The 15,039-nt window shown below is 41.1% G+C and overlaps 1 protein-coding gene across 1 annotated transcript in view; it reads right to left on the bottom strand.

Annotated features, from left to right (window-relative positions):
* The window catches only part of GSK3B (glycogen synthase kinase 3 beta), a 94,292-nt gene that overhangs the window by 12,770 nt on the left and 66,483 nt on the right, over nt 1–15,039 (bottom strand). Inside the window, exons 8-10 of the mRNA XM_026847066.1 lie at nt 13,854–13,949; nt 3,579–3,617; nt 967–1,153 (exon numbers count right to left, since the gene is read on the bottom strand). Coding sequence (XP_026702867.1) covers nt 967–1,153; nt 3,579–3,617; nt 13,854–13,949 — 322 coding nt within the window. The remainder of the gene's footprint in view (nt 1–966; nt 1,154–3,578; nt 3,618–13,853; nt 13,950–15,039) is intronic.

Here is a 15,039-nt window from a genome sequence, read left to right on the forward strand (position 1 = left end):
TTTTTTTTTTTTTTTTTTTTTTTTTTTTAAATAAAAGGCCTCCACATGTTGAAGGAGAGGGCTCTGGTTTCACATTTTGGCAGATGGGCACTGCATGCAGTAAAGAGTTTGAAAAATTACACCAACGATAACTGAGCCAAAAGGTGTTTCAGACTTTCAACAGAGAATGCACTCAGATCTATTCTTGCTCAAAGGGTGAGAATTGGCAGCTAATCACTTTTAAAAAGCGCGCTCCAAAATTAATTACTAGCATATTTGTATGCCATACTTCTCACATTTTCTGTCTTGGAAGGCAAAACTGTTCTCGGGGGGATATCAGTTTTACATTTCTGACTTCTGTGGAAAAAATACATGAATGGTTTTAAAATTTGATACCAGTCTGGCTTCAAATAAAAACGTTACTTGTCCATCATTTTTACAGTTTCTAAATGACTGAGTCAATGTAATGCCAGATGAACTGTACAGCACATAAAATCTGGACACTACAGCCTCTGTATTTATCTCACATCCAGAACCAAATAGGCAGCAACGTTACAAACCTCTTTGCCAAACCTAATATGCATTACTCCTTGCTATAGCCTTTCAGGTATGAAGGAGCAGGATCATCTCCAAAATGATAATCTAATCTCCACGGTCCACTGACTGTGGTATTTCACACAAAACCATCAGCTAGGTTGCAGACACTGAACTGCAAACTTAAGCCTTCGTGATGCAACAGAACAGTAACAACCCTCAGTACCCTCATGAAATTTGAATTGAAAGCACCAGGCACCTGAAAATCCCAGAAGCCATTTCTCCAAGTCTCTTTCCTCTCCTTTTGAAATGGACAGCCAGTTATGCAACTGCTTAGTAACCTCAGTCCTGCCTGGAGATTTTTAATTTTGAGGGAGTGACATCTGCATTACAACAAACATTTATCCCAGTGCTTCTTCCTAAAGAAGGGATCTTTCAACGCTCACAGGCTACCTTGAGTGGTGAAATTGAAGAGTGCAGGTTTCTCTCGCCCATTTGGTAACTTGACATTTGGGTCCCGTAGTTCATCGAAGAAAGAGTGCGCACAGGCCTCCAGAGGAGTCAGGCGGGCAGTGGGGGTGTACTCCAACAGACGGCTACATAGCGCAATTGCTTCTGGTGGAGTGCGGGGCCGGAAGACCTGAAAAAACAACAACCAACAAGCAAGGAGAACAGGTTGTCTGGGTATGTTTCTTTTCTTTGCTGACCAGAAGCAAGTCAGAGCAATTAAACCTCTCATTGCCCAACAAGCTGGAACAAACTTGTGGTTTGTGATAATCAAAGTCCTCCAGTAAGTATGGGAAAATCCAGTTCCTGGGGTTGAGAAAGGGTTAATTGCAACATCTTGCACTAGAGTGAAGGTGCAATGCCAGCAAGAGACTTCATGAGAGCGCACTCAGAAAAACAACTTTAAGAATGAAGAGGAAACTCATTCAAAAATCATGATAAACACACACAGGTGCTACCAGCCATGCATATGGGGTGGAGTGAAGGTGGGGAGGAGGGTTCAAATGAGCAGGATTCACTGAACATAAAAATTGAATAAGGCCCCCACTATGGTTTTAGGTTGCGTTTTTTTTTCTTGGCTAGTGAATGAAGTCTTAACTAACATGGACTTTTGCAAGCAGGCAGGTCAGATTGTTGCTATGGAGGCTGCTGTTCAACTTTGGAGAACAACAAGGAAAGCTTGGGTGGGGTGCAGGAAACATCTAGTTCTAATTTGCAAGTTACTCCTTCTGTGACCTTATTCTGGCAAGTCATACCCTTAAGTTTACTGGGATAGTTCCTGCACATTTGGTGTTTGTAAGGACAGCTGAAAATTGCATCAAGAGAATCAACTATTTTACTCTAACAGATTTTTACCTTGAGTGATTACAAAAAGGGAGTTCTTCACTGCAGCTTTGTTTCAAACCTCTAAGAACCGTTCTACCCACCGCTAATCACACTCCCATCCTCCTTTCTCATTATGTCAAAAGCAAAATATGAGTTAATCATGTACATGACCTGGATGGCCTCCTGAAACACTTGTCTTTTGCTATGTTGCAGGCGGTATGCAGACTGAGGAAAAGGGAGTGGGGTTGGTGCAAGTGTTAAATTCTGATGCCAGCATTTTTGGTAACAACTGAGCTAATCCAAAATGCCTTTGCACCAGTGCAGGTGAACCCAAGCCACACAGCACCAAGGAGCAAAAAAATTCAGTGCACGACATGCTGATTAATTGCAGATGAGGAACTTGCACAGGCATTCCTTAAGTTTTAAACCAAAGACACATATGCTCTCTTGAATAAGAATCAAACACAAAGGCTAAGTTCTCCAGGGACTGAAATTTTATCCCCTTGGCACCCAGCTGGCTCAGGAGCACCAGGTTTGCTGCAGTGTGTGCTGTACTAACTTATGTGGCAGGGAACCCTGACTAGGGGAGTCAAAGAGCCAGGTACTGAAAGAGCAGAATTTATTTCTACTACTAGGTTACTGCAAAACAAACCAAAAAATTTTTCCCTCAAGGCCTATAATGACAAAAAGAAAGGCTTTAGCTTAACACTGCTGGCAGAGAACTTCTGCTGACCACTGTGCCGTGACCGTATGGTCTCACGGAAGGGCAGCAGAAGCTGCTTTGCATCCACTGCCGGCAGAGCTCAGACTGCTGATCACAGTGCACACTGGATGCAAGTATCACTCCCAAGTCACAGCATGACCAGAACAAAACCTAAGACTGTCTCCAATTAAAAAAACCAAACAAACAAAAAAACCCCCAAACAAACAAAAAAACCCACTAGGGTTTTTTGTTTTGTTTTGTTTTTTTTTTTTTACTCCATGGGAAGTAGCACAAATGAGTATGTCTTGAGGTAAATCTACAGAAGTGAAGTCACTTGGTATTTAACATGAGGTAAAACTACTGAGGTCTCCCTCATGCACCTTCACACTGATGTCATAACAAGCTTGATTTACCACAGGCTTGAAACTGAAGTACTTCACTCTTAGCTGTGTTTTTTCCTCAGGACAGCTCACCTATCAGCTACTACAAAGATTTTAAAAAGAAAAAAAAAATCTTTTTTTTCCTTAAGACAAAGACAACAAGCCTTTACCTTGACCAAATCAGGAGGCAGACAGTCACAAATCTGCCCTCTGTAAAAGGAGTACTCGTATCTAACTCAAACTCCTCGTTTTCAAGTCAGTGAAACCCTAACATCTGTCTCTTACACCCTGTTGAGAACGGCTCAGCCTGTCTTTGGATCTGTAATTGAACACTCAGGGTAGGCAGTTCCCGAAGTCTGCCCTAACTGCTTCAAACCAGGGAATGGGGGGGTGGGGGTGGAATTAAATAAATAAATTAGAAGGCCTCACACGGCCTCCCCCTGCAACAAGTGCTGACTAACACATGAAGTCAGTTACAGGTCTGTGCCCATATCATCTCTATCACCTTGTGTTACATTTGCCTGGCTGCTGCCTCAAGGACATGGTTTGAACTCAAACATTCCACTTCTAGCATTTATGCTTTTTTTTTTTTTTCCTTTTTTCCCCCAAGGCTAGGCCTAGTAATTTGAAAAAATGTTTTAAGTACATACCCGTACTCCTGAGGTGAAATGTCCTGTTCCTGACGAGTCCTAAAGATGATAATGCAGTGAAATAATCCAAACAGGGGGAGTCAATCCAAAAGAGAATAGTCCAGCAAGGAAAAATATAGCCAATATTATAAGAAATCCATGGTGTGGGGGACATAGAAAATGTTTATACAATTAGAAACTTTAAACATCAGTCTCCATAGCAGCAAGTCCAACTTCACCACAGTGTATGCCAAAAAAATTCGATTGTGCAATGGTGAGGCATAGTATAGAAACATTTCTATATTAAATTTATGTTCCAATGCCAGTGCATTTACTAAAAAAATAAAAAAAATTGAAATCAAAACTCTAACTTGAACTAAAAGGGTAATTGAAATTCCCATCATAAAGAATTTTCAGTCCTTGGTCCTGGATATAAACGTCCACAGACAATGGGGCCAAATTAGTTTGTCCCCAAAGGCGCATCCCACTTGTAAATCTGTCCCAGAGACACAATGTAAAGGTGGTTTTGGGGTTTTCCCCCAAAACCAACCCCCTAGCAATTTATAATTTGTGCTGAAGAGAAAGTAAAAATCCGAGATCTGTACTTTGAATTTGGATGCTTTTAATTTGTGTGAACTATGAGTGCCTCAGGCCGCCGCGGATTATTCTCCATTTTGGATTGACTTCCCCCGCCACTGGATTTTGTTTGCTGGCGTTATCTCTTTAGGATTCTTCAGGAACTGGACGTACCACCTCAGGAGTGCGGGTATGGACTGAATTTCTCTCTATTACGGGTTTATTCCCCCTCATACCCGTCGCACCCATTACTTAAGAAATTTTTTTCCCCTCAATTTGTCCCCTCCCACCTCCCTTTTGAATAACGCCCTAAGAAATAAAAGCAAAACCCCCTGCGGTCTTTTAGCTCTTCCCATTCAACACAGTTTCACCGGGAAAGCTGCCCGATTCGCCCACCGAGAACTACACGAGCGGCTGCCACCCACGGCGGCAACAGTTACGCCAGCACTTCCGTGCCACGGGGCGCCAACACCAAGGCAATGCCAGGCCGGAGCTCCATGGCGGGAAGGGCTGGGAGGATGGACAGACGGTGGGACCCGTGAGCCGTGAAGCCCCTCGTGTGTACAGCTCAGCAGGAGTTTAATGTCTCTGTAGTTCTCAGTGAGGGAATCAATCTAGTAAATAATCCGCGGATTATTTTTAGTCTGCGGACTAAAATTTAGTGCACGGACTAAAATCCGGCCCATCGGAGCAAAGTCTGTCTCGGTCTAAAATACATCTGGGTGAAAGCAAAAGAAAAAACAAAAAAAAACAAAAAAAAAAAAGGAAAAAAGCTAAGTGCACAAAGTAAAGTGTTTGGGCGGACTAACATTTAGTATGCAGACTAAATATGGCCGGGCAAAAGGCACAGCAAGTCCACAAACGAAAAACAAAAATAAAACACTGACAGGAACTTTTAAAGCAATCAAATACTACCCCACCGGCGCAGCAATTCATTTTTCTAAAATGAAACAAGACCTTGTGTAAGGCTATTTGTCCACAGGAGGGACCGAAGGCTCAAGTTTTCATTTTAAAAAATGAACCTGTTTTGGAGATAAACAAATGCAAAAAAAAGGCTTTACATACAATATTCTTCAAGGAAAATTTGCACTTGCATAACTCAAAACCTCTTGTTTCTCCAAAGCAAATGAATTTCAGGCTGAGACCCAGGTTGCTGGATTTTTGTTTGTTGGGTTTTTTTTTTGGATGAGTTACAAAAATCTCTGAATGATCATGTCAAATGGAAATGCCGACTCATCCAAAGCCACAGCTTTTGGTGCCTTTGTTTCCCCGTGCCCCCCCAGATACCAATAAATTTATACCTCACCAAAAAGCTGAGGGACCAGCGCAAGTTCTTTCTTTGTTCAGGCATGCTGGTGATGCTCAAATACTGGCAGAGCGTAAGAGCTAGACAGCAGGCCAGACACACTCCTCTCTCCTGTCTAAGTCACACTGCTGTCAATGTGAATTTTTTTATGTTACTCCCCCTTCATTTTTTTGGAACTATCACCTTCCCCAACATTTAAAAAATGACTGCTAGGCTTAAATGCCCCTCATGCACTATGAGGCTCTTGTCCCCAGGTGACTTCAAATTAGATGAAGTCTTTATACACTAGCAGAGCCGTCACATTTTATCTTACTAATTTGAAATAGTTCCTACCAGTGTAGCAGAGCTCACGCCCCTTCTGAATTTTATTTTTTTGCATGTACGGAAAGACAGAAGAAAAAGGATGGAAAGCATAGGATTCTCCTATTTCACTTCACTTGCATCAGCATTCAGCTCTCAAATACAACCACATGGGGCAAGAGCTAAGTATTGTTTTAACAGAATGGTTGCTCTGACTTTCAGTTCATCGACATTCTTCAAAACAGATTTTCCATGCACAACACGGAGCTCCGTCGTCTTGGTCTAATTAAGCCCCAAAGCCAAAGCTTCACAATGTTACACCAAGGTGCTCTTCTAGCCAGTGTGTATTAAAAGACATGACTTCATGCCATCAACCACTGTGCGTTTTGCATGCAGATTGTGAATACCGCTCGCATGCTGTGCTCCCCAAGAGAGCAGAGGCTTATGAAAATGACATCTGTTGCTAACGCATCAAGTTTGTGACACCACGGTTAAAAATTTCCTCACCAGTTTCAGAGACTCATACGCTTTGCCAAGAGCCACCCACACCACCAATTCAGGCTGACAGTCTGTGCACATCTCCTTTTGGTTTGTAAGCACATTTTTGATGGCACATTAGGTAAGACAGAAAGCTCCTCCCTTCAACCAAAAGCCTGTACACTTGTTTACAGGCAAAGTCATAGTACACAACCCTCAAATCAACTTTTTAAAAACGCAATCACACAATATGATTACCACAACTTTATGACATGAAGCGGTATTTCGGTCATGCAAGTTTAACGTAGTAAGGCTTATGATAAACATGACATGTTAATAAACACAAAAGGAGAGGGAAGAGACACATGCAAGACAGCAATATATGCACTGAGCTCTACCTGACAGAAATAAACCCAAAGCTGCAGCTGAAACTCTGCCCTTGGGACTAGTCTTGTTCCAAGGGCCTAAGAGTTTGAGAACAGGATTTCTGAAATGCGCCATTTGGCTATTTTGAAGTGCATAAAACTCATGTGATATAAATGAAGGTTAAAAAAGCCCATGAAAGAGCCACTGGTGTTGGGAGTTGTTTCAGAATGTATATATGCCCCTCAACTTCCTTCTCTGATTAAATTCCCCGATGTTTTTTCTAAAAACCAACTCAGAAATAGTGAATGCCTTATTAGTCAAGAATCCCTGTCAGATGGCACTTACAGAGATAGGGGAAAATGAAATAAAGGCAGGAGGGTTAAGTGGCTTACAAATGAGCCAACACAGAACTGGGAACAGGACCAGGAACCTGTCTCCAAAGCTACTTCTTGCTGAGACCACACACTTGTTACTGGGCTCTTTCCATTGAGGACCCAGCGGAGACAGAACGAGCTAGCGTTTATTACCCAGTGCATGTGCTCTGCTTCTATCAAGCTCTAAAGGAAAGCAACAAAGCTAAGCAGAAGAAAACAGCTCCCCTTCTTCTCAGAGAGAACCCCCAAAAATATACCTCTGTAAGCACTCTCAGCCTCGATGGGACAGCCACTATGAACAGCCTAGATAGATTTGTTGCAATGGGACGGCTAAACAGATGGTACGTTGCAGAAGACATGTTAAACATTTGATTTCCATAGTTGCACTAATGCAAATCATCTCTTAACGTTACATTAGTGCTTGCTCACTTATTGTTAAGGAGCATTTTCTTTACTGCATACAAATCAGGCAGAAGCAGGGTAATTTACCACCCAACACACCTGGCTTCTTTTCTCATGCTTTAGATGGAGATAAGAGATTTACACTGTCAAAAAATCATTGTTCCTACAGAAGGAGCCAGAAAAACTTGGTTGTTTTTTTCTTTTTCTTTTAAGTTAGTCTCCAGCAGAGCTGTTTTCATTCATTGCTTGGAAAGTCATTACACACCAAGTGAAAAACAGAACTGTACTCTTCAAAACGAGGTCAGGGCACAGTTTCACAACAGGCACAAATTGCCTCCAGTTCACACTGGGAAAGACAGTTCTGTCCTCCTCCTGGCCACGCAGGTCTGCCCTGTTCCCTTGTCCCAACGCTTGCAGTCGGGGCTGAATGGTCAGCCAGGTAAGAAAGGTAATCCAAATCCTGAAATTTCGTCTTATTCAAGAGGTTTTTGCTACTATACAAACAATAATGCAGAAGGGAGGCATCAGGAACATGCAGGTGGGAGGTGGAGAACTGACCCCGCTCCATGATGAATTTATGCCAATTATGAAACTGCACTCAAAGAACCATCTCATCTCCATGCAACTTTGTGGCTCTACAAAAGACCAGACCCCAATCTCAGAAAGAAAAGTTTGCATTTTCGGCTTTAATTCAAATGCAAGTCCACTTACAAGATTTCTGACAAAAGAATTTTCACTTTCTTTTGTCATCAGTTATAATTAGAAATGACAAAACAAGCTGTCTATCCATTTTACTGTTTGGTATTCTTCCTCTAATGTACAGTATGAGCAGTCATTTTGGAAACATTACAAGCAAAACAATCTGCTTAAAAAAAGACAAGAACCAGGAAAGCAGGAGTAGGACATGATAAAGACATGAAACCAATTCAGGAGGGTGGAAAAATATGCTCATGAGAGAGACCGGACTCTCTATGTCCCAGTCCTGGAGTGGGGAAGACGAAAGGACTGTCTGCTACAAGCACAGAAAAATTCAACATTCAAGGTAAAGTGATTAGTATGGTAAAACATATACAAAGAATATACACACACACAGGGGATACTCAGACAAAAGTAGCTGCCAAGTATTTTATAATATTAGGAGAAATTATTACATAAAATAGAAATATGGATCCTAAAGTCAATATCCAAAGCTACTCTATAATACAACCACTGTGGTTCTGCACAGCTTCAGCTGCAGCCACGAGTGGTCAATTACTTTGGAGAAGTGCCAGAAGGGTTGAACTACAGCCTGAAGTTTCATCTTAGACACTGTTTTCCTCTGCTATAATAATCTGGCTCTAAGACACAGGCAGAAGAGAAAAAAAAAAAAAAAAAAAAAAAAAAAAAAAAAAGACACGCTTATGAAGTTGGGAGAGACTTTGCTGCAATTTTATTGCGATGGCAAAGTGCTGCAGAGAGATGTCCTCGTGTAGTCACCCACAAGAGTGCACTGCAGAAGGGCAGAGATATTCAAAACCAATCTAGACATGACAGTTTCTCTCTCTCTCTCTCTCTCTCTCTCTGTTAGACAAATGACTCCTGTCTTTTTCCATCTCAACACTGACTTGGAAATTATGATTCAGACACCAGCTAGCTATAAATGTGGGGATGGCGAACAAAGCCATTCTTTTGAGTACACTCAAACTTATCTCACCAACTGCATTCTGAGAAAGTGCTTGCACATGTAAACAATCTTGCACATATCTTCAGAACAGGAGAGACAAAGGCCACTAAACCACAGACCACTGAAGAGACACACTGTCTATTTTAAAGAGCTGCCTGCAGTGAAACTGCTTCCACGTCTATACAATGGAGACAAGGCAGAGGTTATGATTTGACTAAAGAAAACAGTCTTTGCTGCTATAAGCTGTTGTGTTGTTATGCCATCATGAACCATGGGCACACTTGTAGCTCAACAGATAAGTCAGTCCATTATACTGCCATTACCAGCAAACACATGGAAGGTCTCCCTGGGGGGGGAAAGAATCCAAATGAGTCATCTCCCCCATGCAGAAGAGGCCTAAACTACATAATTATATTAAATTTACCACAGTTTCACTCAAATGAGATCCTTTACTAGCTGGATGCAAGGGGAAAGGCACGTCATCACAGACAGACATTTTTCATATTTCTGGAAATAATCACAGCACTGTCTTTGTTTTTCATAACCCCAAGGATTTAAGATCTGAAGGTAGCATCTGAGTAATGCTAGGATAAAGGCCAGCTGTAATGGAGCCACGGTAAGCAACGCCTAATGCAAGCTTATGAAGCATGTGTTTAGACCTTTCCTCAGTTACCCCACTGTCCCTGCCTCTGTCCCAAAGGGTCGAAAGCTTCAGAGAAAGCCAATTGCCAAAGTTGAACTTCAACAGCTCTGTGATGTACAGCCTTGCACTTGATCTCTCATTTTCTTCTTGGCTTTCTAGTCACACAGTTATAAAGTATAGATGAAACTTAGTCAGAAGAAAACAAGTATAAAGATTAGTAGCAGAGATCAGACTGCACTTCCAAGAAGAAAGAAGGCTCAAGGAATTGTTGAAAGACACAGAAGGAAAGTTTTGACCTAGGGAAAACAACAGCAACAAAGCCTCCAGAAAGGGTAGTAACTTTTATTCGATGAGCTGATACAGTTGGAAAAAATCTACAGGTTTTCTGACCTAAGATAAACCTGGAAACATGACTGTCTGTCTAAAAGCCTACCCATTTTTTTCCAACTGTATCAGTCAGTAAAAAGAAATTCCCACCCCTGCAAAACATTCCTTTTCTTTAACTTAATGCTACTCACTCACAGACCAAGGCAGACAAGCAGTAGGATGCACCTCCATGAATACAGTATATTCTATGCTAAGCGAAAACAAAGGGAGGTCTGGATGAAAAGAACAGCTGCCTTACTAAATGAAACACTCCAGTATTATGAAGAGGACCCCCCTTGCAAAAGAACCAAAATGTCCCAGATTCCTCCTCTTGGGGCTGGGGTTGTGGGAGTGGGGTGCCAGAGAAGAAATGGTAAGTCTTGTTTTGGAAGAACTGTTTGAAAGATTCCTGGAAAATTCAGATTCTCTTCTTTTGTTGGCCAGGGACACACTGAACTCCCATCATCATCTGTATCATGCACGTAACTGGTATAAAAAACACACACGTGCTTGGGCAACACAGAACTATATTGGAGAGAAGAGAGAGATGCCTCTGTACATTTTATAATATGAGATTGCAGCTCTTAAATTACAAAAGTAATTCAATATCAAACAGATCGAAAAACCTGTCACAGTTTGCACTATAAACTTGCATTATTGCTGCAGCACAGAAAAGTATTTTTTAGAGTGTTACCTCCTAATCTATGAAGAAATACCCTTGTTAAATAGAGATCTTTCTTCATATTGCTACATCACATTGAGCATCAGTACTGTACTTGGATAACATCAATCCATTTCTACTGAGAAGTCTAACCTATGAAGGTTGACTTCAAAATGCCGTAAGACTTCTACTCAAAATTCCAATCTAAGCCTGAAACTGCATGAATCTGAAAAATAATATCCCTTCATGGACTCATCCTTATTCAGTCTCAAACAGTTTCTCCAGTTCTTTAAAAAAACCCAGAACCTATTCCATTCTGCTACAGCACCAGCCACTATTCTCCACCTACTAAGTAACAGCAAATGTAGATTACACCATCACAGTGATACTGAGCAGGAAAATAACATATCTGTGACTGCCAGAAATACCCAGAGAGCAGAGCAGAAACCAGGACAATCTGACAGAAGTCCACACCACTGAATTTCAGTTGCAACCTCTCAGTACTACAGCTTCCAAAGAAAATTCTTAACTGCCATCTACAAAGACCTGCAGATCAAGTTCCTTGAAAACAGAAGTGAACCATGGACCTTAGATTTGTACAGATTATTAGTCTGGATGCAGCCAGTTCCAGACTCCACAGAAGAGGTTAAACATCTAGACAGTAACTAAACATGCACCTTCACTGGGCATCTCCACTCCATGAAATTAACTCCAAGTAGGACCTTAAAACCCCTCAACTTTGAAAAATATCCATGTTGTATTAAACACCAAAAAGCAATAAGGAGAACACCCTTGTGTCAAAGAGTTTATAGCAGGCAGTGACTATATTCTCAGTAAATGTCTCTCAAATATGATGAAAACTAGCTGTCCTTCCACACAAAACCCCCTTAACTTCTGTCTGCTTGTCATAACTAGTCTACAAAAATAACAACGGTCTAACTATTGTAACCTTCCGTAATTCTTTAGTTTAGATGGCAAAGGTTTGTGCTTTTGAGGCTAAAACTTGAAGTTCAAGTCCTGCTGGCAACTACCTGCAGTACTCTAGTTACATACACAATCATCACAAAAATACATTTGCACTTTCATATCTTCAGTCATTCCTTTTCTGCTCGTTAGACAGACAGAGTTCAGAAGGGTTTTTTTTTTCCCCACGCTTTTCAATTCTATGATACGGATGCTCCAAAAGGATGCACATGCCACCTGCTGTGCCATCAGATGTGTGCGACCAGATGTTACACCAATTCTACATAATACTACCATTTAAACCTTTCATGGCTCAACATGCTCAAAATGTTGAGAGAAAAGGATCTTTAGAAGTATTACATTGAGAGATGAACATTATTACCAACACCATGCTGGATAATCCATTTTGGTAATTTAGCATTTGTATAAGAGTACAGATCTCATAAATGAAGTACCATGTAACCCAATTTTAATAAACTGGTTTACATGCTATTCTACACCCAGACAATATCAGGAAGAGTTGTGTGCAGAATGACTTGAGAATGCGAAGCTATGTTGCAAACACAGCTCTCCAAAAACTAATTGTGCCCTAATCAAGAATGCAGATTCAATCTTCTGACAAGTTCCTCTCAGTTCTTTGTATGACTCAGTTTCACTTGTGATCCTTTAGAAAGACCAAAACCCCATTCATACAAATAGAAGGAAGTCTCAGTTTTTTTCTTGAAGCTTCCATTTGCCAGAAGATCTTTGTTGTGGTCTAATGGACTATCAAGTGCATACAGATGATTCCCAGGCAGAAGATGAATTGCATTGCTAGCTTAGATGCTTAACTGTGTCCTACAGTACATCTCTGCACTCCTACTTCACTGCATATTAATTTAACCCCCCCTAATCCAAACACCTTCGCTGCAGAAATTCAGATATGGCCCTAATATTCACTGCTGTAAGGCTTTTGGACTTACTCTTGTGACTTTTACCATGATGCAATGCAAAAATTGAAGAGACCACTCCCAGGGATTTAATTTACCCTATTTTTTTCCCCTGTTAACATAAGGTATTAAAAAGCCTTGCTGTATTTACTGACCTTTCATACTATTAAACATCACTTAACTAACACACATAAAGAAACTGTGATATGAAAATGCAAGCCAGGGATTAGTGGGGAAAAGGAGAATTCAAGTGGTGCATAACTCATTGGAGAATCTATCACGAAAATAGTGACTCACAGTGTCTGGCCTAGCATGTACCTATCAGGTACATGGCCTGCTATCAATTTGCTCTAATTAGTTTATCCAGAGTTTCTACCACCACAGAACATTTGGTCCAAAAAAGTCAGACCTGGACATGTGCTCAGCTAGGAATGCAATCCTTCCACACACACACACACACACACTACTTTCTTAGCTGAAGGAAGCCTAAGCCATTAAGATATGATGAGAATCTGCTGCAACTGTAGCAGACATTTCTCAAGCAGCAAAAAGTGTTAACTACCTAGGCTTCAATTGCTTAAGACTCAATATTTAACTTATTTCACACCCAAGAGGCTAACTGATTGATACCCTGTCCAAAATCAAATATTACATCATTCCTTGATATGTGGAAAACAGCTTAACTGTGTGGCAATGTATTTGTTTCAATGCTAGCAGCTTCCTCTTTGATCATGGAGGTTACAGTATTGTCTGCATGTAAAAGCTAGGTAACAGTACGTCTTAAGAAGTTAACTCCCCAAAAAAACCAACCCCCCCCCAACAGCACATCTATAGGAGTACAAACATAATAGCCTCCATGAGAGAACCAGTTAAGAAAGTGACTGTCAGCCCTCATCATATTATGTAACAGCATTACAAAAGTGTCATATGTATCACTGGAACACTTTCTCATTTGTAGGTAACTTTTACGCATATCAATTTATAGCATGACAGGATTTACATATATTGCAGTCTTCTAAACACACACACACCATTGTTAAAAAAACCAAACCCAGCTGTAGACAGCCTCAGAAAACCCCAGACCAATAGATACTGCAGTGTATATTACAGTATACCTTCTTTTCCTTATCTACATCAAAAGTTACCAGGTCCCAGCTCAGTTAAAGGCACCCACTTTAGACTGAAAGACACCAAGGCACTGAACAACTGCACTCCTTGAATTTTTACTTTCAGCTCACATGTCTTTATTATTCAGTTCATATACACTCACCTTAGTCCATGGATGTGCCTTAATCTGAGGGAATTTGAATTCAGTATAGTTTGGATTCATTTCTCTAATTTGCTCCCTTGTAGGCGTTCCCAGAACCTAGAAATGAGAGGTAAAAAAAAAAAAAAAAAAGGCAAATTGCTTAGATATGCTTCATATTCATACGGTTTTACAATCATATCACATATTGAGACAACTGAAGTCAATCTGTGTAACTAGAAAGTTAATACAGTGTTGAGAACAAACCTACAAAACTTTTGCAGAACCATATCAGTTGAAAGGGACCTCCCTTTCCTGGGAGCTTCTGATCCAACCTCCCTGCTCAAGGAGGGTCAGCTGGAGGCAGGTTGCCCAATACTAGATTTTTAGCATTTCCACAGAAGGAGACTTTACAACCTCTTTGGGCAACCTGCTCCAGTTTTTATGCACCCTCACATTAAAAAGAGCATTTTCTTGCATTCAAATGAAATATCATGTGTTTTACTTTATACCGCTGCTTCTTACCCAGTCAGTGGGCACCACTGAGAAGAGCCTGGCTGCTGCTCCCTCATTCCCTCCCACTGGGTATTTATGCTCATTGATGAGACCCCCCCCTGAGCCTTCTCTGCCTCAGGCTGAACAAGACGAAGCTCTTGCAGTCACCCCTCATGTGACAGATGCTCCAGTCCCTCCATCATTTTTGATGCCCTTGCTCCAACCTCAGTAGTCTCTTGCTGGCAATTCAGTTCATGCTTCAAGCCCAGTGTCCAAAATTTAATTATCTTCTATAGTTTTTCACAAAATGCAAGCATCTTTCTCAAAGTTAGCGTTATTTCAAAGGGAAAGAGAGTCAAGACTGTTATAAACTAGTACTGCTGAACACATCTGGGGATTGCAGCTCACTGCATATGGCTGATCAAGGATCAAACCAGTAGCACAGACTGTGTTTTACAAGTCATTAACAGCATCCCCCTGAGGAGCTTAAAACATCAGCCAGTAACTGCTGAGGGGAGCCACACAGGTTCTGCACCTCCATGTCAAAACGTGTGGGTTTTGGTGGTGGGTTCCCCACCCCAGTATTTCCACATGGAAGATAAACTTAATTTAAACCTAACCTGGAAGCATCTAAAATTCATACCACCCCTGCCTGGTTCACTTTTACAAATTTATATTCCTCATTCCCAGAATCTGCACAATGTTATTTATACAT

This window comes from Athene cunicularia, assembly GCF_003259725.1.
Source record: "Athene cunicularia isolate RWA chromosome 1 unlocalized genomic scaffold, athCun1 chr1_part1, whole genome shotgun sequence".
Lineage (NCBI taxonomy): Eukaryota > Metazoa > Chordata > Aves > Strigiformes > Strigidae > Athene > Athene cunicularia.